The 24373-nt window shown below is 39.4% G+C and overlaps 2 protein-coding genes across 5 annotated transcripts in view; both read left to right on the forward strand.

Annotated features, from left to right (window-relative positions):
* MOB3B (MOB kinase activator 3B) overlaps positions 1-1545 on the forward strand; it is a 201850-nt gene extending 200305 nt beyond the window's left edge. For all 4 annotated transcript variants that reach the window (XM_032479106.1, XM_032479108.1, XM_032479107.1 and 1 more), the window contains 2 exons: positions 608-761; positions 1218-1545. In XM_032479106.1, the coding sequence (XP_032334997.1) occupies positions 608-761; positions 1218-1500 (437 nt within the window). In that variant the 3' untranslated portion in view covers positions 1501-1545. The remainder of the gene's footprint in view (positions 1-607; positions 762-1217) is intronic.
* A 16-nt stretch (positions 1546-1561) lies between these two features.
* On the forward strand, positions 1562-24324 carry LOC102512716. Its single transcript, XM_014563641.2, has 9 exons — positions 1562-2480; positions 6078-7242; positions 7680-7769; positions 9861-10062; positions 10522-10640; positions 19098-19194; positions 21063-21122; positions 22735-22884; positions 24121-24324. The coding sequence occupies exons 2-9, from the start codon at positions 7195-7197 to the stop codon at positions 24288-24290; spliced, it is 936 nt and encodes a 311-aa protein (XP_014419127.2). The 5' UTR covers positions 1562-2480; positions 6078-7194; the 3' UTR covers positions 24291-24324.
* The last annotated feature ends 49 nt before the right edge of the window (positions 24325-24373 follow it).

A 24373-nucleotide genomic window follows, 5' to 3' on the forward strand; every position in this document is an offset into this window, starting at 1 on the left:
TTAACTAAGTTCCACTTCTTTAATATCAAGTACACTAGTTTGAGCACAGTAATAAAATGGTCAGTTCAGTTCTTAAGCCTCCTGGAGAAAGCAGGTAGTACATCATCTTTTTAGTGTAAAAGAGAAATCACTGCATGTGTCAACAGCAGAGCTGCATCTGTCTCTCCCGAAGGACTAACCCCTTATATGTGAATTCATGACAATTTTAATAGTAACCTCTTCAGAGTCTTGAACTCGTTTTTATTATTCAGGGAGAAAGTCTGGTACATATACATGTTAACATCTGGTCACCTGGGTGGGATCCCAGACTTTGCCACTTCCTAGCTATGCGCCATGGGCAGATCCATAAACTTCTGTGATCCTGGATAACAGAGGGAAGGACAGCTCCTCCAAGGCTGCTGTGAAGGTGAAAAGTACAAAAATTGAGTATGTGGCCATAGGGAGTGGCCCAGAGCCTTCTCCCCTACGTGGCAGGAGGGATGGGGGGGGCAGTGAAGACTCCAAATGCTAAAGGCTTTGCTTCAGTTGCTCCAAGATCCTTATTTCTCCAGGAAAACATGCTGAACACAGTTCCTCTTTTCCATTGCATTTTCTTTCTTCCTCTCAGGCTCTGATGTGACCGCTGCCAATGAAGACAACCTGGCCAAACTACAGGACATCAAGTTAAAATTAATGCTGGGCATCTCATTGATGACCCTGTTCCTTTTTGTCATCCTCTTGGCAATCTGTAGTGCCATGCTGTACAAAATGAAGACACTGAAGTAAGTCTACAGACCTCTGGAGTCTTTATAACATCCAGGACTTGAAACCCCGCCTCTCCTCTCTAGTAGATTGCTAGGGAAACGTGACTCCCAAATTTATCTATAAGGTATCCCGTTTGGCTCCATTTTCCCTATTTGAAAAGGAGCATGGGGCTGTCTCGCAGGGAATATCTTACTTGAACTTTTTCCCAATAATTTAAATAGTCGTCTAAAAATAAAACAACCTTAGTCAATTGGAAAGTATATATAGACTAGATCTGTGGTCCTTTTTAAAGCCTTGAAACAAAAGGGCTATGAACTCTGTTTCAAATAGCACATCTGTGTAGGGTCTAACATTTTTCATTCATTTATATAGTAACCAATACGTTGGATAGAATTCATATATAGCTTTGAGATACTTTTCTAAGTTGAGCTGCAATTGTACACACGATTCTTGATGTGTGTTTTCTTTTTCAGATATAAAAAATCATGTGAGAGTGGTGAATACTCTGTCAACCCAGAGCTGGCAACTCTGTCTTACTTTCATCCCTCAGAAGGCGTATCAGACACATCTTTTTCTAAAAGTGCAGAAAGCAGCACGTTTTGGGGCACCACTTCTTCAGAATTAAGGAAATCAGACGCAAGGTCAAAATCTAGGACCACAGACATGATTTCCACGGGCTCAGATGATACAGGAATGAATGAGGACTCAGACGTAATTCAGAGTGAGGAACCGAGCGAGGAACCCACTGATGAATAGACAACTTGACTTTTTTTTTTTGTGATAAAAAAATTATCTTTGTGACGTGAGTGTTATGATTTGGAAACTGTGCTGAGACCTTCAAATTTTCTGGTGGCTTAGAAGGAGGATATATTCAATAAAATTCCCTCAGCTATAAATATTATTTCATGGAAAAAATACAGGGAAATAATTTAAAGTATGGAAAAACTGTGCACCAGGTGAAAATGATCCTGGAAAGTGACTTATGGAAAGTATTCACTCTAGTCTGGTTCATTTTAAGATAAGAAGTTAGATATTTACCTTACCTGGGGCATTTTTAGGACTTTCAGGGTAATCACCACTAACAACACCCCTCCCCACCATCAAAGCAAAAAGAACACACCTGTTCATGTTCTACTGGCGAAACAGTTGTGCCATATCAAGGGAAGAAACTGGTACCAGAGACTCCTAGCATTCCTGAATTGTTTCAGAGTCATCAGGGCTGCTCTCAGAGGACAAACAATAGGAATTATATATAAAAAAAATTCCCCATTTCTAAAGTATCCATAACCATTTGAGATAACATGGTGTTCCAAAAGAAGAGAAAGGAAGAAAGGATCCCAAGATGTAATTTCCTAGAGTGGGATTCACGGACCCTGAGTCTTTCAGAGCTGAAGGACCCTTCCTTCTCTCCTCCCCCAAGCACCCAAGCTCAGCATGCTCTACTGGAAGAAAAGCAAAGCATCTCAAAGACTGATTCAAGTTACTTAGTGATTTATGAGGCTATCTACCCTAGGAGTATTTTAGTTTACAAAGAAGACCAATGGAATAGGGATACTGTTTCCCTGTTAGGAATCAGTTTCAACTGGAAGGATTTTAGGGACATGCATCAGGTCCTTTGTAGATTTGTGGAGAGGAAGAACTTAGGGCAGGTTTCGTTGTCCTCCGAAATTCTCACCTACTTTCTGCTAGGCATTTGGGCATATTGTATCACGTTGAATTCTACTATTCTATGAAAGGTAAGTTTATTTTACAGTTCAAGAAATGAAAACTTGGTTAAGTCAGATGCCATGCTTAAGATCGCCTGCTACAGAGGGGCAAAGCTAAGATGTGCTTCAAAACTGAGATTCTCTCCAAAATCCATGAAGGTTCAAGTCGTGACTTTCTCACTCTGCGGTACTTTACTACTGGTGACAAGTTACAGGGTTCAAAAGTAGCTCTTAACACCTTTTTCCAATCAAGAAACTTTGTAGTCCCTCTCAAGAGTGGGTGGAGGAAAAAAGTAGGAACAGTTGGTAGCCAACTCCTTCCCAAGCCCACCTGACAAAATTTGAGATATGTTGCGGAGGCGCAAAGTAGACATCCAGAAGGCAAGCGGTTCCTTAACCTAGGGTTCTTTCCGCTCTTGAGAAACTGTTTTCCCTGCCTGTAGCATAGGTCTCTGTGAACCTTCTTCCCCACGGAGAACAGACATACGTTTTACACTCACCAGCCACGGCCCTACCATACTGTTCTCAGCGTCATTCCCTCCTCATTCTCTGCCCCGACGCCAGCCCCAGCCTCCCCATTGGTTGGAAAGCTACAGAGCGCCGCCCTTGAGTAGCGACGGACTATATAAGGCAGTACGCTGGCGGGAGGTGCGGTATCCCGGCTGGGCGTTCCCCTTGACCTGGTCCTGCTGATGGTTCTTGTGCACAGCTTGGGACCCAGAGGGGGTGGCCTTGAGCAGGAGCCCATGCTCCCTTCCGCGGGTTATTTTTGCCATTTTGCACACGCCCTTTTGACAGCCCCGGGGGTCAGTGTCCGCGTTTGTACTGCCAGTTCAGGCACCGGGAAATGCGGTGGGAACTGAGTGAGGCAGGTGGTCGCAGCCGCTTGGAGGTGCCCCAGGTGCAGAGGAGCCATGTTGAATCCATGGGTGAGAAAGGGCTCGTGGGAAACATGTTAGGTGGGCTTGGGGAGGGGTTGGCTACCAAGTTCCTTCTTTTTTCCTCCACCCACCCTTTAGAGGGACCACGAAGTTTCTTGATTAGAAAAAGGTGTAAGAGTTACTTTTGAATCCTGTAACTTGTCTTCAGTAGTAAAGTGCTGAAGAGTGAGAAAGCCAATCAATATAGCGTTACTATGGCTAAAATGGTCAAAAGAGATGACATTAACTGCATTTTCAAAAATTGGTTTCTCATCCCCATTTGGCATAACTTGCAGGTGCTGTTGTAAATACCATTGTAAACTGCACTCAAGGTATTGAAGAATGTCATGTAGTCCTTACCGATGTCCACTTTCTTCTCCCCCTACCCTAGTCTAAAAGTGAGGAGACAGTCATACAGCTAAGGCTGGTGTGTATGTGTGTTGGGAGGGGGAGTGTCTCATCATTTGTTCCCTGCTGACCCTCCATGCCATCGCTCAGCCTGGATTTCCTAAACAGATTGTCTGGACGGCTGATCTATTTCCTCTGAAAGAACATAATAAAACCAGTTCCTTTTTAACCAGTCTCTCCCCGGTTCCAAACACCCTTTCGTTTCCTTTCTCCGATGTCCATAATCTGCCTCTTCCCCAGCCCTCAAAAAGGGCTATTTTACCCCCACCTTAGCTACGTAAGGGCAATTCCTATAGAGTGGTTGTTTTGGGCAAGAGAAAAGCACTTGCCTTCAAACAAGAAATCAAGTTGTTAGAGTCCCTGGTAGTAAACCTTCCCAGCATCGCACACCCAGGATCAGGAGCCTTAAGTGCTAGTCCTTAGTCCCTTGTACTTCGTCCCTCCCGTGTATGGTTCGAGATAATACCAAACAGTGAGGGTGCTATGGTGGTACAGTTTGGGGGCGTTTCTGGAGAGACTTTGGGGTGGTCACACAATTCCTGAAACCGGGGAGAGTGGCGATCCAGTGATGTAGTGGAACATGGTTCACAGGTGTGGGCCATCTCAAGGGCAGGAACCCAAAGCTCAGCACGCTGCCCTGCTCCAGGTGGAGGGCGGGGCGCTGCGGGGGGGGCGGGGCCACGGTCACGTGACCAGGGAGGCGGGGCGAGGAGCACGCAGCGGGCTGGTACGTAAGCCCCGGCGCACGCACGCCCGCCCGCCCGCCCGCCCGCCAGCCAGCCAGCGCCCGGGAGCACCGGACCTCGGAGAGGCCTGCACAGGTTTGCTGTTTGTAAGGTGCTCTATGTGGTTTTATCCTCACTCCCTGTTACCCGTCTCCAGCGTGGAATTATTCTGAGGAGTTTCCTGTGCTGTGGTGAAAGGCGGTGGGCGGGGTGGGACCCCAGGTGGGGCAAGGAGTATGTACAAATCAGAAGGAGCTTTTTTCTAACACCTCTAGTCAGAGCGAAGATTGTGTGTCTCAAACTTCAAAATTTGCCCTTCATATCTAGCTTCTAATGTTGCAAAAAAAATTATTTTAAACTTGTGACATGGAGGGACAGTATCTTTTATTCAGTAGCACCCCGAAGCACTGCTTGAACAGCCGTTCCTGAGTCACGGCAACCAAATTAAACCCAGCTTATGCCAAAATGCAGTTCTAGCAGTTTATCCAGACTTTACTTCCCTTTCCAAGACTTTACTTCCCTTTCCAAGTTTATTTAAAGAGAAATTAGATCCAGTTGTGCCATGCACCGTTGTCACACACGTTGTTTGGGGTTTCAGTAGAGTTAATTTCTTAATAGAAAATGGTAAATTGAAGGTTCTTGAGCCAGGAGGGAAGCTCATTGTGTAAAGAGGAAGCATGTGTGTTATTAAAACATGTAGCTTATCTAGAATAAATTAAAGAGTTTTAGAAAGCATAGTTTGGACCACATCTCATGTCTGAAATCTCTTGTTTGGGAGAAGGGAGAAGTGTGTAAATTATCTCATAACTGACATAGGGAAGTGCATCTTGGAAAGAGGGAAGGGTTTGTGATTTCCTTAGTAAAAAATCAGGAAGGAGCTGCCAGGTGTTGTGAATAGCCATTACCGCAAACCTTTCCCGGGACTCTCCTGGGTTTCCTCGGGAGTGGCTGCAGCTGCTCTGGAGTTTTGTTTGGTGATTTTTTAAATGGTTGTTGGTGGAAGGGTGTGTTTTGCTTAATTTTGTGTTTGAGGCATTCTGTACAACAACAAGGACCTTAATGAGAATGCTGAGAATCATTACATTAAGGAAAGACTGGTGCTTTACATGACTTTTTCTTATGACAGAGGAGACGTGTTGGGAGGGTGGTGTATGACCACATACAGTTCTGTGAAAGTGGCTTTCAGCTATCTGAACTGTTACCAAATTGTCACTGGTTGCTAACTAAATAAGGTGCATAATGGATATCCAAATTGAGTCACATTTGATGTAGTTTAATAAATATGTATAAACCTGGCCTGTCCCACAGAGGTATAGTCACTCTAGTAATAAGAAGGCACGGGTGTACTTGAGTCAGTCATGGGAATGAGCTAGACATTTGAAAGAGTGAATCAGTGACAGTTCTTGACTTCTCATACTCCTTCCAAGAACTGACCACAGTCCCTTGTGTTTAAGGCTAGGTTTGGAAAAGTTAACATCCTTGTGATAGGAAACTCCTTGTCCAGGATATTCTGGAGTCTACATTTCATCTAAATGATGTTAAAAGATAAACTCATCTTCCATTAACAACCTTAGGCACAACTATGGAAGAATTGGAAAGAATCAACAAAGAAATCGAATCTGTTAAGGCTGAGGTTGAAGAAAAGCAGAAGAGGCTCTCCAAGTTACTTTAGCCCTCAGAGAGCTGTCACAAAACCCTGTGGCCTCCTTGAGTGACACAAATGTGAGACAAGATTTTCCTGAAAATACCCTGCTCCCCAGAGAAAGGTGGAGTGAACTATCGAAGAACCAAGAGAGTCAGCCTAGAAAGTATGTGATGGACCACAGATGTCCAGCAACTGACCTTGAATATGACCCCTTGCTCAATTACTCCACAGAGCTGCTTGGGGCATCTCAAGCAAGGCAGGGTGAGACTGACACACAACACTTCTGCCATTTGAAAAAATCTGTGGGTGGAAATGGCCACAGGTCCCTGGAAAGCCAAAGACCTTATGTTTCACCAATAATCTTGAAGATTTATTTTAATTCTTCTGATGAAGATGACCTTGTCATAGATGTACCTCCAAGCAGTCCTACTTCTAAGAAATCTAAACCGTGTAGAGGCTTTAAATAACAGAATATGGATGAAAGGACACAGGTAGTGCCCCCGGAGGAGCAAAATCTTCAAATTAGTGACATAGAAGAGGAAAAAATAAAACCCAACTAACCACAAAGAGACATGACAGTAACAAATTAGAACCACCGAAATTGCTTATGAAAACCTCACTAGATGTTAAAAATCATGTAAACTTGTGCGGTATTAAAAAACGCAGTTCCAAGACAGGAAGCTTTGGTGGTGAGAAAAACTATGTCTGTATTTCAGAAGAAAGTGTGTCTTGTGGACCTCTCAGTGACAAAGAAATACAGAGAGAAAGCCATAATGAAAGTTATCCAAAGAGTAGAAGACATGTAAAAACAATTTATGATACTCAAAAGGAAGAAACTGAATGGCAACATTAACCAAGCCAACACCAGTTCTCTCATTCTGATGACTGCAGGAAAGACAGAGTTCTGAGAACACAAGACCATAGTCAAGACGTCACTACTTTTGAAGATGGCAAACTAGCTAAATTTGATTTTGATAGGGAGCATAGTGAAGATGACACTGCCTCCGATTCTGATGACACTATGAAGAAATGTCTTCGAATTTTCCATGAGTTCACAAATAGCAAAGTTCGTAAGGGAGAGACTGCTTAAGCAGGTTTGTCAGTTTTGTTTTTAATCCTTCTTTTCCTCAATCTAAAGGAATTTCCCTTAAATACATCTTTTCTATATTCTGAACTTTATAGAATATGTATGATATCTGTAATATATATTTCTAATTCTTATGATCAATAATGTATTAGAAGGTCAAGGCAAAAACTTTGATAATTGGCCAGCCATAATATCTTGCAGGCTTGGCAGTTTCCAGAGGCCATGGTGTTACGTATAGTAACTTAGAGTTGATTTCCCAAATCAGAAGAATCTTTTACGGGATTCTATCATGTCAAGTTACCCAAATTAAATTATTTCTTGTGAATTATTTCTCAATAAGTTGCCCAGTGTTTTGTAGCTTGGATTCCTGTGGCTCCTCAGGAAACATGATAAATTTGCTTTTACTAGGTTGAAACTGGATAATTCTTATCTTTTCCCCACTAGGCTTCAGGAGAGCAAGTGGAATTAGATATGTTGTATTACCAAAACATTTCTCGACTGAAAAAGAGGATTGTACACGCTGCCAAGTTTGATGTGAGTCATTCTGTTTCTCTCTCAGCACTTTATAAATGACATACCTTGTCATTCCGAGCTTTATTCTAGTACTTGTTATCTCATTATCCACTAGGGGGCACAAGTGGGCAGGTAGCAAATTGATTGCCTACTTGTCAGCATTTTCCAGATCCATTTCCCCACCCGGCATTATCTAACAAACTTTTCATTAAAAGCGGGTATAGTGTTATTGTGTAATCTTTTAACCATAAATTAATATGTCCTCATTTTTTGAAGATTCTATATTGTGAATTTGCCTATAGAGTAAAATTAATTTGTAACTTTAAAATCAAGACTTACGCTTTTGTGGTCCTCTGTGTACATGCACGGTGGCAAAAACAATTTGAATTGCTTGAACGTGCACTTCCCCTGCCAAGCTGAGTAAGGCAGCACTGCCTTCATGCTCAGCTCTTGTATTGTTAACCAGTGTCCTTGTCTAGTCTGTTTAGTGACATGTTTTCTGCATTTTTGTGTGTTTTGTTGTTGATGGTCCCAGAGTACAGTGCTGTCTGTGTTCCTTGGAGCAGGAAGGCTGAGATGTGCCTTACAGAGAAAATATGTGTGGTAAACAGCATCGCTCAGGCAGGAGTTTTACAGTGCTGTTGGCCACAAATTCAGTGTTAATGAATCAGCCGTATATACTCAATGAAGTAGCTTTAAACGGAAACACACGTAAAGCAAGGTTAGACTGGTCAATGAAACCGTTGCAGCCAGATACTCACCTGCACCTGGGAGCCATGGTTCAGTATTCGCTAATTCATTGTTTACAGGACTCTGTACAACTTCACTACCGTGAATAAGGAGAATTGACTGTAGTTTTTCAAAGTAATTTGAACCACTTGTAAATTGATAACCATAAATACTGAAGTTCTTTTATCACATGAAGAGAAGCTGAACAAACACTACAGCAAAGAGTATTCTTTTAACTATTGTGTTAACAAGTGCTGGTTAACACAAACTTTATTCCTCTACTCTAGTCTCTGTGTTGTTTGTACTTGGTGCACACTGACATCAGAGTCTTCTGTGTGACATAAAGAGTTTATGCTTTCAATTCCCAAATGAGAGCCTAAATTCTGGTTCTTCACGGAATAGTGGAATGCCCTTGGGCAAATTAATTTCTCTGAGTTTCATTTTTTGTATCTGAAATGGAGAAGATAATTGAAGCCTGCCTATCCCAGAATCACATGTTATGTTCACTAAACTAGTTTCTCTCTCCTTCTCTTTCTTGTGAAGGACGTTTTTTTTTGGAGGCTAACTTGGTTTCCCTTTAATTGCAAATGCTGTGTTATCTAGCGATTTTATTTTATTGTGCTATATAACTCCCCACTACCGCCCCAGATTCTTAGATTTAAATAATTGTTGGTTTCATCAGCAATTTTTTTTCCTTAAAATAAATTCTCACAGATGGAAGTAACTGGACAAAAGAAGATAGATTCTTAAGATTTTAAAAGTATGTTGCCATCTTGCCTTCTAGAAGGGTTGTGACAGCTGACAGTCCCACGGTGTTTCAGGGTTCCCTTCCCACTAACCCTTACAAAAAATGGGTATGACAATTTTTTAAACCTGTAAATCTGAGTGAAGTTTTATTTCCTTGTTTTATGTTGCATTTCTTTGGTTACTAGTGAAGCTAAACTTTTATATGTTCCGTTCTCTTGTAACAAACGTTGCCTTGGAGAAGTCTGGTGCCAGCCCGCTGTTTCTCCCTGTGTGGGTAGCCTGGCACTTCTGCCTGCTTACCTCCAGGAGTCTTTCCTTAACTTGGAATTCCAGTAACTTTACTAGGATATGTCTTAGTAACACTTTTACTTGCATCAGAAAGTGTCATTTCTCATAGGAGTTTGAACTTCTTCCCTTATTTCAAGAAAATTTTGTAAAATTATATGCTTCCATAGTTGTTCAGTTTTATTATTTCAGTTTATTTCTGGGAATACTCCAAGTATATATGTTTTGGGGTCACATGTAGTATTATAAGTGTAGTCAGTTCCAAAGAGCCTTTGTGAAAAAGGGAAGTAGAATTATCAATCGGATCAGTTTTTAAATGATTTTTCATTATTTTGTGTTGATGCTTTGTAGGCTCTAATCAATAAAGAGACCATTAGCCCACACAGGGGACCAGTCCCACCACTAATCAGTCACGCCGGACTCCTCCAGGCCCAGCAGCAGGCCGTGCAGATGAAGGCTGCTGTTAAGGGCGGGCAGGCTTTTGTGGCTGTCACTTCAGAACAGAAGAAAAATGCGTGTCCAGCCTCTCAGACCCAAAGGAAAGCCTCAGAGGGTATGAGAAAATCTTTTTTTAGTCACTTATTTAATAAATGTGATTTTACCTTATTTTAAAAAATTTTTTCTATGAAGTCCATTTAGTCCTGGTTATAGTTTAGTCAATCAGGTAAAGCTTTACATGAAAGGATATGATTAGCCTGGTATTTAAATCATTTATATTATGGTTATCTCTATATGCTAGACAATAAATGGTAAGTATTTTGCATACATTCTTACATGGAGCAAATTTCTTTATAAATTATTTAAATTTGTTTTTCTTGGATGTCCTGGAGTTGGTTATTGGGATCCTTTTGTGTTTGCGTTTTGTTTTCTTCAAGGAGAAAAAATATACATATCAAGCCTGTAAACGAAGTGTTGTGAAATTTTAATTGATTGAAATAAATTCAAATCATATGAGGCTACTGACATTCACATTTACCTTTTCCTTCTTCTCTTGTTCATTGAAACTTCTTAGAAAGTTCACGTGCATCAAACAGCCTTCACGTGGATGTAGTTCTTTTAAAGGAAAATCCAACTGCAAAGCCAAACAGATCCCACATTCCTGTGAAGAGTGTTGCTGCTTTTCCTGTAAAGGTATGACAAACTAAGTCTGAGAACCAGGATTTTATTTCTAATAGTCATCATATTCTGCATACATGTTGCGCCTCTTGGAGTTTGGCTGTATTCTTCTCTCCAGAGATGCCTAATTCAGATAAATGCCAGACCTATTGCAGAGAAATTTCAACCTGTCTGGCCACTGTTAGATGTAGTTGTTTTCATTTTATCCTGGGACTTGTGCTTGTGTGTCACTTTCAGTTACTTTGTGTCTCCTGTCCTTGGAAATATTAGGCATTTTTTTCAGACCTAAAAAAAATCTGTGCTGTGATTAACCTAAGCCTCCTCAAATTCTTTCAGAGGGAAATGTTACATTGGAATATGCCTTTCAAGCCACATCTGGTGAGGGTGTATATGTGTAAGTGTATGAGACAGACGGACAGACCTTTAGAAAATACGGCCTGTGCATCACACAGCAGTACCACCTCACCTCTGTGTCATTTTTCTCCACTTGTGTCACTGATTTTTTTTAATCAAGTATACTTTAACAGAAAACTGCATGTCAGTTTTAAGGCTTCCTCCCTCCCTAAAAAGTGAGGTAGATGAACTCATCCTAGAATTCTCAGTCTTTTTAAGTCCTTCAAAAGGAATCTAAACTTGTTTCTTGCTGGGGTCGTTATAATAGTGAATATGCACAGATCCATCATAAATTTAAGTCTAAGCGTTTTTCTTGATGAAATGGTAACTGAAAGGCATTGGGACATATATTTGTTTTAAGAACGGTAAACTACCATGGGGCGGGGATAGCTGAGTGGTAGGGTGTGTGCTTAGCATGCACAAGGTCCTGGGTTCACTCCCCAGTACCTCCAAACAACAAAAGAAAGAACACAAACAAAGAATGGTAAACTACTAACCTTCCTGTACACGGATCAGAGGACCACATCCCAGCTCTAAGAACCTGGATGTGGAAATAGTAGTGTGATGAGATGAGCCATCAGCTCAGCCATAATCGTGGACATATAGGCGACCTTTGTCCCTTATGTGTGTAGATCATTATGTATCTCATGTATCCTACTTCTAATGAATTAGAAACTTGAAATTAATTTTGATATAAAATTTACCAAAGATAGTTTGACTGCTTTCATGCACACAGTAGAATGTTAATTAGAAGGCTCATGTGTTCTTTTCTCTAATTTTGATAATTTTATATTTAACAAGATGTTGAAATACAAGGTGGCTCATAGGATGCAGGCTTTGGGAGCCCCTGAGTCCTCGTGCAGAGTCCCTGGTGAAGTGAGACAACGCTGTGTCAACCTTCTTTGAGAAGTGTTTGAGAGTTTGAGACAGAGGCTGAGGCTCTTAACAGGGTCAGTACTGAAGCATGTAATTTATCTGAAAACACACACACACACATTTAGTATTACATTGAATAAAACACTCATGGGGCACAATTAGCAAACAGCTTTATTCAATTTCTCTCTACTGCTCTTTTGAAACCAGGCTCTGGGACTGGTTTTTCCCTCCTTGTTAGATGACGTTTTTGGTCGTACTTCGGTTACTCTTAGTGATGCAATTGTCAGTCTCATGATTTCATACCAAGGCCAGTAGTATATCAATCTGATCAGTGTCTCCCCCCTTTGTATACTGTCTAGTGAGCCGTGGCCTCCACCACTCCGTACTGCATACATGGCCCACTATGCTCATTTGTAAGCCAGGCCTGGTCTCTTGGCAGCACCTGTGTTTGCAGTGTCTACTCAAAACCTGTTTTCCAAACTGAAACGTTTGGAATCAGTGGCAACAGCTCGAGCTCCCACCCCATGCGTATCTTCACAATGTGGTGTGGAGTGGGGAGGGCTGTGGGGTACTAGACAGAGCAAGTCCCATCTGAAGGAGGGGCGGATACTTCTCAGCTCCATCTGATTATTGGAGTTTAGAAATTCATACATTTTGGACTTGAATTTCCAATCTTTCAATAATTTTTATTTTAAAATCTCTGTTTACAACACGGTTAGACAAACACATGTCTGAGCACTAGATTCGGGCTTTGTGCTGCCTTTCCTCTGATTGAGGCTAATTCAGATGCTCTGAGAGTTATTAAAAAAAGACTGTGGGGAAAAAAAAAAAAGACTGTGGGTGGATGCAGCAGAGGCAGATGTCAGGCCAATATGAAAAAGACCTTTGTAACTGATACGCTGTCCATAAAACAGCAGATTCACAAAACAGTGAGCTGCCAGTTGCTAGAAGTGTTTGAGATAGAAGCTAACATTGCCATCACCCCCAGCATGCCCTGTATCCTTTGTCAGTCACTCCCACACTCCTCCTTACCTCCCAGCCCTAGGAAACCACTAATTTACTTTGTTTCTTATAAGTGAAAGTGTTTTATAATTTTATTTTCAAATTATTTATTACAAGTGTGTAAAAAATACAGTTGATTTTTGACCTTGTAACTTGCAAACTTGCTAAATTTGTTTACTAGTTCTAATAATTTTTAGCCAGTTCCTTGGGATTTTCTTTATACAACATGATACCATCTGTGAGTAGAGGTAGTTTTGCTTCTTCCTTTCCAATCTGAGTACCTTTTATTTCATCTTCCTGCCTGATTTCTCTAGGCACAAACTTCCAATACAAGATGGAGTAGAAGTGAGATGAGGGAGCATGTTTATTTTGTTGCTCACTTTGGGGGGAAAGCTTTCAGTTTTTCTTCGGTGGGTTTTTTGTACATGTCCTTTATCAGTTTCATCTATATTTCCTAATTTATTGGTATTTGGTTGATGATAGTGTTCCTTTATAATTCTTTTTATTTCTTTAAGTTCTGTGATGTCTTCTCTCATTATTGATTTTAATAATTTGAGTCCTCTCTTTTTTCTTGGTCAGCCTAGGTAAAGTTTTGTCAATCTGGTTGATCTTTTCCAAGAATCAACTTTCAGTTTGGTTGATGATCTCTATTTTTTAATGTTCTATTTCACTTATTTCCATTCTTGTATTTATTATTTTATTCCTTTTGCTTTCTTTGGGTTTAGTTTCCTATTAAAAGTTTAGTTTCTTAAGGTGGACGTTAAAATTACTGACTTGAGATCTTTTTAATATAGCCGTTTACAATACTAATGTTACTCTAAGCACTGCTTTAGGTGCATCCTTCAAGTTCTGTTATGTTGTGGTTTCATTTTAATTAATCTCAAAGAATTTTTAGTATACCTTTTATTTCTTTGACCTGTTGGTTATTTAGCAATGTGTAATTTAATTTCCTCGTAATCGTGCACTTCCCAAATATCCTGTTACTGATTGCTAATTTAATACTTTTGTGGTCAGAGAACATACTTTTTTTGTGACTTCAGTCCTTTTAAATTTATTGAGATTGTTTTATGACTTAACATAGGATCTGTTCTAGAAAACATCCATGTGTACTTGAGAAGTGTATGTGTTCTGCTCTCACTGTGTGGCATGTTCATGGATGGGTATCAGGTATAGCTGCTTCCTAGTTTGAAGTATTCCATTTTCTTTTTGATCTCCTGACTTGTATCCATTACTGACAGTATGCTATTGAAGTTTCCGATTGAAGTGCTGTTTCCCCAGTTCTGTCGGTTTTTTGCTTTGTGTATTTTGGTGCTCTGATACAAGATGCGTATTTGTTTATAATCATTAAGTCTTCCCGATGGATTGACCCTCTCATCATTATAAAATGTCTGTCTTTGTCTCTAGTAACACCTTTTGTTTTAAAGATGGTTTTGTGGGGGAGGGTATAGCTCAGTGGTAGAGTGTATGCTTAGCATGCATGAGGTTGTGGGTTCAATTCCCCAGAACCTCCAATAAATTTTTAAAAAAAATAAAAAAATACAGTTCTGTCTGATATTAGTGTAGCCGCTCCAGCTGTCTTTTAGTGAGTGCTTGTACAGTGTCTGTTTTCTTCCTTTTACTTTCATCCGATTTGATCCTTGAATTCCATGTGTGTCTTGAGGACAGCCTACAGTTAGATCATATTTTTCTGTATTCTTCCAAATGTAAATGGAGTGTTAAATTCATTTACATTTAATGCAGTGAGCAATAACTAATAAAATAGGATTTACATTATCCATTTTGCTATGTGATCTTTACATCTTGTGTCTTTGTATTTCCTCTGCAATCACTGCTTTCTTTTGTGTTAAATATTTTCTGGTACATCACTTAAGTGCCCATGTCATTCTTCTGACAGTATTTTTTGAATACTTTTCTTACTATTTGCCCTGGAATTACAGTTACCATTTTAATTTATAAGAATCTAGTTCAAATTAAAACAACCTTAATTTCTTTTTTTTAACATTTTTAATTGATTTATAATCATTTTACAATGTTGTGTCAAATTCCAGTGTTCAGCACAATTTTTCAGTCATACATGGACATATACACACTCATTGTCACATTTTTTTCTCTGTGAGCTACCATAACGTTTTGTGTATATTTCCCTGTCCTATACAGTATAATCTTGTTTATCTATTCTACAATTTTGAAATCCCAGTCTATCCCTTCCCACCCTCCGCCCCCCTGGCAACCACAAGTCTGTATTCTCTGTCTGTGAGTCTATTTCTGTCCTGTATTTACGCTTTGTTTTTGTTTGTTTTTTAGATTCCACATATGAGCGATCTCATATGGTATTTTTCTTTCTCTTTCTGACTGACTGCACTTAGAATGACATTCTCCAGGAGCATCCATGTTGCTGCAAATGGCGTTATGTTGTCGGTTTTTATGGCTGAGTAGTATTCTACTGTATAAATATACCACATCTTCTTTATCCAGCCACCTGTTGATGAACATTTAGGCTGTGTCCATGTCTTGGCTATTGTAAATAGTGCTGCTATGAACATTGGGGTGCAGGTGTCATCCTGAAGTAGGGTTCCTTCTAAAACAACCTTAATTTCAATAGTATACAAAAAAAATTTGCTCCAGTGTACCTCCCTTTCTGTGCCCTCTTTTATACCATTACTATCACATAAATTACATCTTTATATATTATAAACCCATAATTCAGTTTTATAATTCTTGTTTTATGCTATTGTCTCTTAAAATAGGAGAAGAAATGGATTATAAACAAAAAAATTATTCTCTTGTATATTTCCTTAAGAAGTGACATTTACCAGTATTCTTTATTTCTTCATGTGGATTCAAATAACCATCTAGTATCCTTTTCAGACTGAAGGGAATCCCTTTAGCATTTCTTGCAGGATAGATAAACTAGTGACAAATTCCCTCAGTGTTTATCTGGGGATGTCTTAATTTCTCCTTCATTTTAAAGAAGAGGTTAGCTGGATATAAAATTCTTGGTTAACAGTCTTTTTCTTACAAAACTTTGGGATGTCTTTCTACTGTTTCCATGGTTTCTGATGAAGAATCGACTTTTCACCTTATTAAGGATCCTTTGTCTGTTACATCATTTTTCTGTGACTCCTTTCAAGATTCTGTCTTTGTCTTTCATCAGTTTGACTATGACATGTCTAGGTGTGGCTCTCTGTGAATCAACTCCCCTTGGGGTTTGTTGAGCTTCTTGGATGTGTGGATCAATGGTTTACATAGTATGTGGGAGGTTTTGGCAATTATTTCTGCAATGTTTTTTCTGTTCCTTTCTCTTCCTTCTTTTCCTGTGGAACTCACATTATGCATATGCTGGTATGTTTAATGGTGTCCCACAAGTGTCCGAGGCTCTGTTCATTTTTCTTTGTCCTTTCTTCTTCTCACACACTGAATAACCACTATTACTCTATCTTCAAGTTCACTATCATTTCTTCTTACTTCTGCTAGCTCATATCTGTGGGTGAGCCCTACAGTAAATTGTTCATGCAACTTCTGTACTTCTTAACTCCAGAACTTCTAAATTTTTTTCTGTTTTTATAATTTATCCTTATTGATATTATCTATTTGATGTAACATCATTTTGATACTTTTCTTTATTCTTTAGACAACTTTCCATTAATTTTTTAAACATACTGACAATAGCTGATTTAAAGTCTGTGTCTATGCTTTTCTGCTGAATAGATCCACATCTCATTGAGCCAGGCTCATCTATTTTGTTCTCTTTCTTGGTGTTACATTGAGAAAACAGTGAATTCTCTTCCATTTGAATCGTCAGAAATTCCTTCATTTTGTGTTTACTGGGTTTTTTTCCCCTTGTACTTCTGTGATGAGTATATCACCATTCTTCTCTCCATCACCAAAGGAATAAATAATTGATATAATCCAACAGCAATGCAGAATAAAGGGACTAAGAGGCCTTTGTAAGGCACTGGATTAAAAAAAAAAAAAGTCTGTTTCTATGAAGTCCCAAATCTGGGCTTTCTCAGGAATACTTTTTCTTGGCTGCCGTTTTTCCTGTGTGTGGTATACTTCCCTGTTTCTTTACATGTCTTATGACTTTTTGTTAAACTGTACAGTTAGATAATATGTTGTCATAACTCTAGTGTCAGATATGTGCTGTTTTGTTGCTAGGTTTTTGTTGTTTTTCTTGTTGCTACTTACCTCTTGACTGACTTTCCTGAACTAATTCTGTGGACTCTGTTGCTTCCTGTATATGGCCACTAAATTCTCTGGTGGCGTTTTGTTTTTTATTTTTAATCCTTGCTTTTATTTTCTATTTTATGGCGCTGACTTCATAGGATTCACCCTGTGTCAGTATAATTTAGTGGTCAGCCAGTGGCTGGTTAGAAAAGTTTCTTAAATGTCTTGTCCATGTGTCTTCCACCCTTTCCCTCCCTTCCCACAAGGGGATCTATGTGAGAAGGCACGCCTTCAAACTGGTTGCAGTTTGTAAGACAGCCTTAGCTTTTGCTTCCTGTTTGTGAGGATTTCAAGGTCAGCCACTAGGGGTCTTCTCTTCTCCCAGATCCTTCTTGGGCCACCTTTTATCCCCCAAGAATGTTAGAGCTTTTCAGAGTTGGTTATGATCATATAGCTCCCCAAGATTTCCTTTTAAATTCCTGGCCGGCTCTTGTTTACCAGCTGAGATCACAGCCCTCGGTGGCCGCCGTGATGCCACCCAGGCGCTGTTTTGATAGTGCTCTGGGGACGGGTATTTTTTTCTCTCATGAGCTGAGCTCTGAGTCAAATCAAATGCCCACTGCACCCTAGGAAGAGAGATTTCCCAGGGAGCTGCTTGTTTGGGCAAAATATTGACCGCTTGGGGGATGATGCTCTTAATGTAACTCTTAAAGAGGTCTGTTCTTTCTCTTGGCTATCAGCTGCCAGGTTTTTTTTTTTTTTTTAATGGCCATTGTGCCACTAAGCTGGGCAGAAAGGGGGATGGGAATAGCTTCAATCTAAAATGGTACAGACCCTGCCATTTTACTGAGGTTCACTAGTTTCTCTTAGACAATTTTCAGTTTGTTCAATGGCTTTGACTAATTTTCAGAGTTTTGAAATGGTTGGTTTTAGTTGTTTTGCCAGTTTTGTTTTGTTTTTTTATTATTCTTGTGGGACAGTTGAGAAGGTTCTTGTCCTGCCATTCTGGAAGTCTGTCTCCTTAGGATTCTGTGTTAATTAAAGAATAATGGCAAAGCAAAAGCAAACAAAAAAGGAGACTCTTACAGAGAAATGTTACACTTTTTCTTCCAGCTGTGTCTTTTTCAGCATCTCTGTCCTGGCTTATGTGCTCTGTGCCACGCCCCTGGGGCGCTCTCTCTCGGGTGGTCTAGCGTAGTGAGAGGAGCCTTGGGTTAGGCCCTCAGGCGCCCCTGGAACCAGTCACCGGCTCTGCAGCAGTAAGCAGGATCCTGACTTGAGCCTTCGTTCCCTCATACAAACTGTTGGTGATGTCACCCATCCTCCCAGAATCACAGTGAAGATTAAATGTGAAAACATTTAACGAGCCTATGCCAAACTTGTACGCACTAGATGCACAATAAATTGTTAATATAATGCACAATTGATTACTCTTTACTTAGTTCTCTCATGTTATCCCTTTTTACTGACCTATCTTAATGAGTTTTGGTATAAAAATAGGAATCACTCAATAGGTTTAGGAAAGTAACTTATAGAAGAAAGATAATGAGAAGAGGATCGTGTCTTTCCTTTGCTGTGTGATCTTAAGCAAATTATTTAGTCAGTTTGGGCCTTAGTTTCCTCACCTTTTAAACGAGAACAGTAGTGTGTGCCTCTGATAACTCTAGGGCCTTGCCTTGAGAATCCATGAGTTCATGACGTTGGAGGATTGGTGGAGGCTTTGCATCCTGCACTTTCCACAAACAACAGTGGTCTAGTTTGTAAAGAAGTGTCTGGTTCTCGGGTTAGATTCCTGGGATTCATTTTCCTTTTTTTTTTTTCTTTCCTTCTCAGAAAGCATAAACACAAAATATAAAATAGATTGCTTTTTATTTGTGGCACCATTGCCCCCATCCCTTGAGTTAGATAAATATTTTACCGTATTTATCCATTAGGTTGCAAGTCACATTTATTGTTCATAGACTTTGGATTTAATATTTTCATTTAATTAAATGAATTTAATTAAAATGAATAATTATTCACTTTATGATCTAGGCTAAAATAGAAGAAAAGGCCATTTATGAACTCTGTGGCAGTCAGAATATGTATATGAACATAGCAATTAATACTCTTAAGAAGCTGAGAGACCAAGGTAATTTCTTTTCAATTAATCAAATGATAAGAGAAAAACCTTGTGATTAATTCCTGACACCGAATGTGTTTTCTTCATCAGCAGGGTCATTTTTAGATGGTTAATGAAATGTGTGTTTTAAATAATCTCTTGATTAGAACGTGCAGGTGGCATTTTTTGGTTGAAAATAACAAATGAGACTTGAAATTGGACGGATAAAGGTAACTTCATGGAGAGAGGTTATCACTGATGCATTTAAATTTGATTTCTGATTGTAAAAGTAACTTGCCTGCGTGTGGAATAGTATTTCTCAACTTAAAAAAAAAATTGCCCCCCTAAGATATCTTTTTAGAGACTGTTTTTCACTTCCCTCACCGCAGTAAAATTAAGTACTGAGGGGTAATATTTTGTCAGGTAAGGCTGAGTTATGGAGAGCCAGGTACCATTGTAATATTGAAGATTTTCTCATTCCTAAAGAGCCAGTTTTGCTTCTAAGGGCAGTACCACCCCCATTGAGAACACCTGGCATGAATTCAAATAATACAGAAAAACATTTTAAAAAAAGTCAAAGACAACTCTCTTCCACATCTCTTATATAGACCCTTCCTTACGTGGTACAGAGATGTATAAAATGAGTACAGTCGTTTTATATACAGTGTGTCTAACTTTTTTCCCTTAATAAGGTCTTCAGTCAGTTAATCTGGAATCTAGGTTCGTATCTAGATCTGTGTCATACTTTTAAGTGATCACAGGCTACTCTGTTGTACAAAACCTATACTATAGATACTCCGTTGTGTGGAACCTGTACTGCAGATGAACGAAACATGCCTGAGTATGCAGATTGCTCAGTTTTCTCAAGTGTAAATTCTGTGATAAACATGTGTGAGCTCGTGTCGCACTTCCTCAGACCCGAGCTTATGTACCTTCAGCGCACATTGCTGTGCACAGAGAAGCTAGCAGAAGGGGTCTGCATATTTAAAACTGGTAAATATTGTTAACTGCCCCAGAAAGGGTTTGCTCACTTACATGCCCCACTGATAACATCGGAGCGTAAGTGCTTTTCTTCACATCTTGCTAAACTTCATCATTTATCCTGCTTTAGGGATTTTAGTATTTTTTGTTGAAGATTTTTTTCCCCTTCTTTTTAAATTCCTTGTCTGCCTCCCTTGTTAATTGGCTTTTCATTTGGGATAGGCTTTTCCATATCCCCTTTTAATATGCTGCAGACATTTTCTTCCATTTGTCACTTGTGCTTCAACCTTATTTATAAAGTTTTTTTTTTTAATAATACAGAAGTTATTTTCAAAATGTAATCAGTCTTTTCTTTTTTGTTTCTGGGTTTTGTGTCTTGCTTTGAGAGGCTGTTCCATTCTCAAGAACATAAAAACTGTCCACCTGTGATTCTTTATGGCATTTGTGTACATGCAACGCGTTAAGTAGACTGAAATACATGTATTAGAATATACGAGATCTCTTAGATTAGTATTTTCATGGTTTTCTAGCTTTCCCCTCTTTCACATATTAAATATAACACAAAGAAATAGAACATGAAGTCTAAGTACATATGAAAACAGAAGTGATTTGCAAACTGTTAGTTGTGGTAAACGATGATATAAAGCTCAATGACTCAAGTTGAGGCACGTGCTATCCAGTCAGAACGTATTAGTTTTAGCAAATACAAGATCCTGACCTTTTTTTAGTAGTTCAGTAGATTTAACTTTTTCCCAACGTGGAATTGGTTATGAATATGGTTGGCCTCACAGGTTGGGTGGTAGTTTTAAAATAAAAATAAATATTTTACTATGCTTTAGACCTTTGTATGTCTTTTATGTTTTTATGTAGTAAACAAAAATAATTCATCATCCCAGAAAAACTCTTGTATGTTTTAGACGTGTCTGGAAGCAGTGACGACAAGACAACTGGATTGAAAACGAATGAAAAGGAAAATGGTGAGTGTCCTGTAATCTTGACAGGCCCTTCTTTGTTTTCTTGTTTTTGTTTTTTTCTTTTTTAGGGGAGGTAATTAGGTTTCTTTCTTTCTTAATGGAGGTGCTGTGGATTGAACCCAGGGCCCCGTGCTTGCTGAGCATGCGCTCCACTGCTGAGCTGCTCCCTCCCCCACCCGAGGCCCTTGTGATTGTAACCTCAAAGGGGAAGTAAATTTGGTAGAACACAGCTATTAAACGATTGTGTTTGTGAAGGCAAAGCTGTATACTGTGCAAATGTGATGTCCTTTTTAAAAACTAGTCAAAGTTGGAGATGAGAAAATGGACTTTTATATAAGCAATATTTGGGTTGAATTCTCAACTTTTATTTTTGGTAGTTAACATAAATCTAGTCAGCAAGAGGAGTGCTGCTCAAACTTCTAGACTTTATGTGCATTGGGATCACCTAGAAACCTTGTTCAAAATGCAGATTCTGGTTTAGTGGATCTTGAAACAGCTTCAAAGTCTGAACTGACAACAAAAAAGATGGAAAAGAAAAGGAGTTACTTGAATTTGGTTGTATTTTGAATAAAACCAGATGGTTGTGCTTCTCTCGTTTAAAAAAAAAAAGCCTCATATATAAGAGTTGAGGGTGGGAAGGGACAGACTGGGATTTCAAAATGTAGAATAGATAAGGTTATACTGTATAGCACAGGGAAATATAGACAAGATCTCGTGTAGCTCACAGCGAAAAAAAATGTGACAGTGAATATATGTTCATGTGTAACTGAAAAATTGTGCTCTACGCTGGAATTTGACACAACATTGTAAAATGACTAACTCAATAAAAAAATGTTTAAAAGAAAAAGGAACCCACATACACAAAGAGTTGAAACAATGGAGATGCTTTTAGAGTCTCCTCATACTTCTCATTAGAAAGAATTTTTCCTCTTACAAAAGGGTTTGTCAAGGAGTGTCTGGCAAACCCTGCTAGAGTTTTTCATCATAAATTAGAGAAGCTTTCTTGAGAGTTCATTAGAGTGAGGGTGTCTGGGACTGGGTTACTGACGTTGGAAAGCGATTCTTGAACTTGAGCTATTTTGCCCTTGTGAGAGTCATCCTGTTCCCATTGTTTCCTGCTTGGAAGCGTTTGTACTATTCTTGTCTGAGTGAGTAATAAGAATTGTTAAGCAGGATTAGGGACCCCAGAAGGCCTGGGTTTGTGTGTCACTTGTGCTGTGTGACTTTGGTTATGTATCCTTACTTTTCTGAGCCTCCTTTTCCTCATCTGTTAAAATGAGGTCAGTCTGCTTGCCTTTCTGGATCAATGTAAAGTTTCTGGCATGCTTAATATACACCAGCCATTACTGATATAATTCTGACTTTACGTTCTCTCACCCAAAGCGTAGGACATTGAGTGGTCCAGGGAATAATATTGATTTGTCTTTATTGCTGTTGAAGGATATGAAGCCTTGGATTCTTTTAGGCTATGGCCTTACTTAATGTTAATCAGAATCCTAGCATTTTGTATCTAAAAGGGCTGGTAGACTCTAAACCTTACCACTACTTAAAAAAGAAAAAAAATGTGATTTAAATTTTATTGAACAGCTTTTTCTTTTTCTTCTTTCTTTTTCAGTGCTCACAGGAATTATTCTCTACAGACATCTTAAAGACTACCTTCTAACGGAAGAACAGTTACATGAAAATAACTACCCCCAACCCAACCCTGACAAACCAGGAAGTGTTCTTTTAAACCCAGGCATGACAGGAACTCTTGTAAATGATGGTAAGTATATGGGACCAAAAATTATCCTTTCTACACACTAAGACTGGAACCCTAGAGGGCCCAGTGTTGTGATATTTTTTTAATGGAAACAAGATTTGTGGCCAGTGTAATTAATTATACTGCAGGTAAAAGCATTGCTGCATTTCATTTGGTTTCCCTTTCATTTTATTCCCAGTATCTTGAGTGCTTTATTTACATAATCCATTTTATTAACTCTTCTTAGCAGGTAAGTACTGTTAACTGCGTCTGTCACGAAGTCCAAACTCGTTCTCCTTTCTACATGATGGGCCAGTAAATCGGGAGAAGAGGTGTTGGGGCAAAGAATACCGACTTTATTTGGAGAGCCAGCTGACTGAGAAGATGGCAGAATAATGCCCCGGCGAGCCATCTTCCCCAAGTCAGAATTCAGGCTCCTTTTAAAAGGGCGGTGGTGGGAGGTGTGGTTGATTGTTGCAAACTTCTTGGTGTCAGAATCCTTTGTTCTGGCAGCTGTCCATGTAGGTCAGGTCACGATGTTCCTGTAAGCCTCCAACCAGGCAAATGTTATTCTCTGTTCTGCAACTTTTTTTTTTAAATCTCTATATGAGTGGAAAAGTGTTATACCCTTAAAGTTAGAGCCTTGAGAATGGGCTATCCTGTGTATTTCAGGCTAGAGGCAACATTATTTTACAAAAGGTGCAGAACCAGCATGACTAAGCCCTGGAAGCAGAGCACAGGGTTAGAGCTAAAGGAACAGATCGAATATGAAGTCGGGTTGGTTCTTCTGTTACACCTCTATTTACACAAATGAGGAAACTAAAGCTCAGAGAGGTCAAATAATTTATCAAAGGTCACTCAGAAAATAAGTGGTAGAACCGGGATTTGAACCCAAGGAGTGTGACTTGTGTGCTCCTGCTCTTACCACCGTTACATACATAGGCAGTGCCCTGTTCTCTATACTCCATACCCTTTCATTAGGGATTCTTACGCAAAGACTTAGAATTAGTCTTTTTATTTTGCATTTTCTCCACATGCTGGGCATAGTTAAGATATTATCCCCACTTCCCCCCAAAAAGAGAATATTTAACATCACAACTGTGTCAAATCTCAGGTCCATCAGTTTGAAATACAGTTACGAAAATACTTTTCAGTGACGAGAAGATGCTTATCTTCATCTTTTGCATCTTTAGAACTTCTCTCTCAGGATTATTTTTACCATTCGTTTTACCCCTCTTTTGTTTTTTTTTCTTTTTACAGCCTCTCATTGGAAGGTGGAAAATTTAGCAGTCAAGAACACGGGCTCTGAAGGAGAAAGTCAGAGAAGTCTGGTTTGGATGCTGGATGAGTCATTTAACGCTTCCAGCCTCACATTTTGTTTCCTCATTTCAAACAATGAGATAATGGTGGTTGCCCTATCAGGTTGTTAGGAGAATCAGTTAAAATAGTGCCTATGAAGTGCTTGGCATGGTGCCTGCCTCCCGATCTCATAACAGATACTCAGATAAGAGTT

The sequence above is a fragment of the Camelus ferus genome, chromosome 4 (assembly GCF_009834535.1).
Source record: "Camelus ferus isolate YT-003-E chromosome 4, BCGSAC_Cfer_1.0, whole genome shotgun sequence".
Taxonomy (NCBI): Eukaryota; Metazoa; Chordata; class Mammalia; order Artiodactyla; family Camelidae; genus Camelus; species Camelus ferus.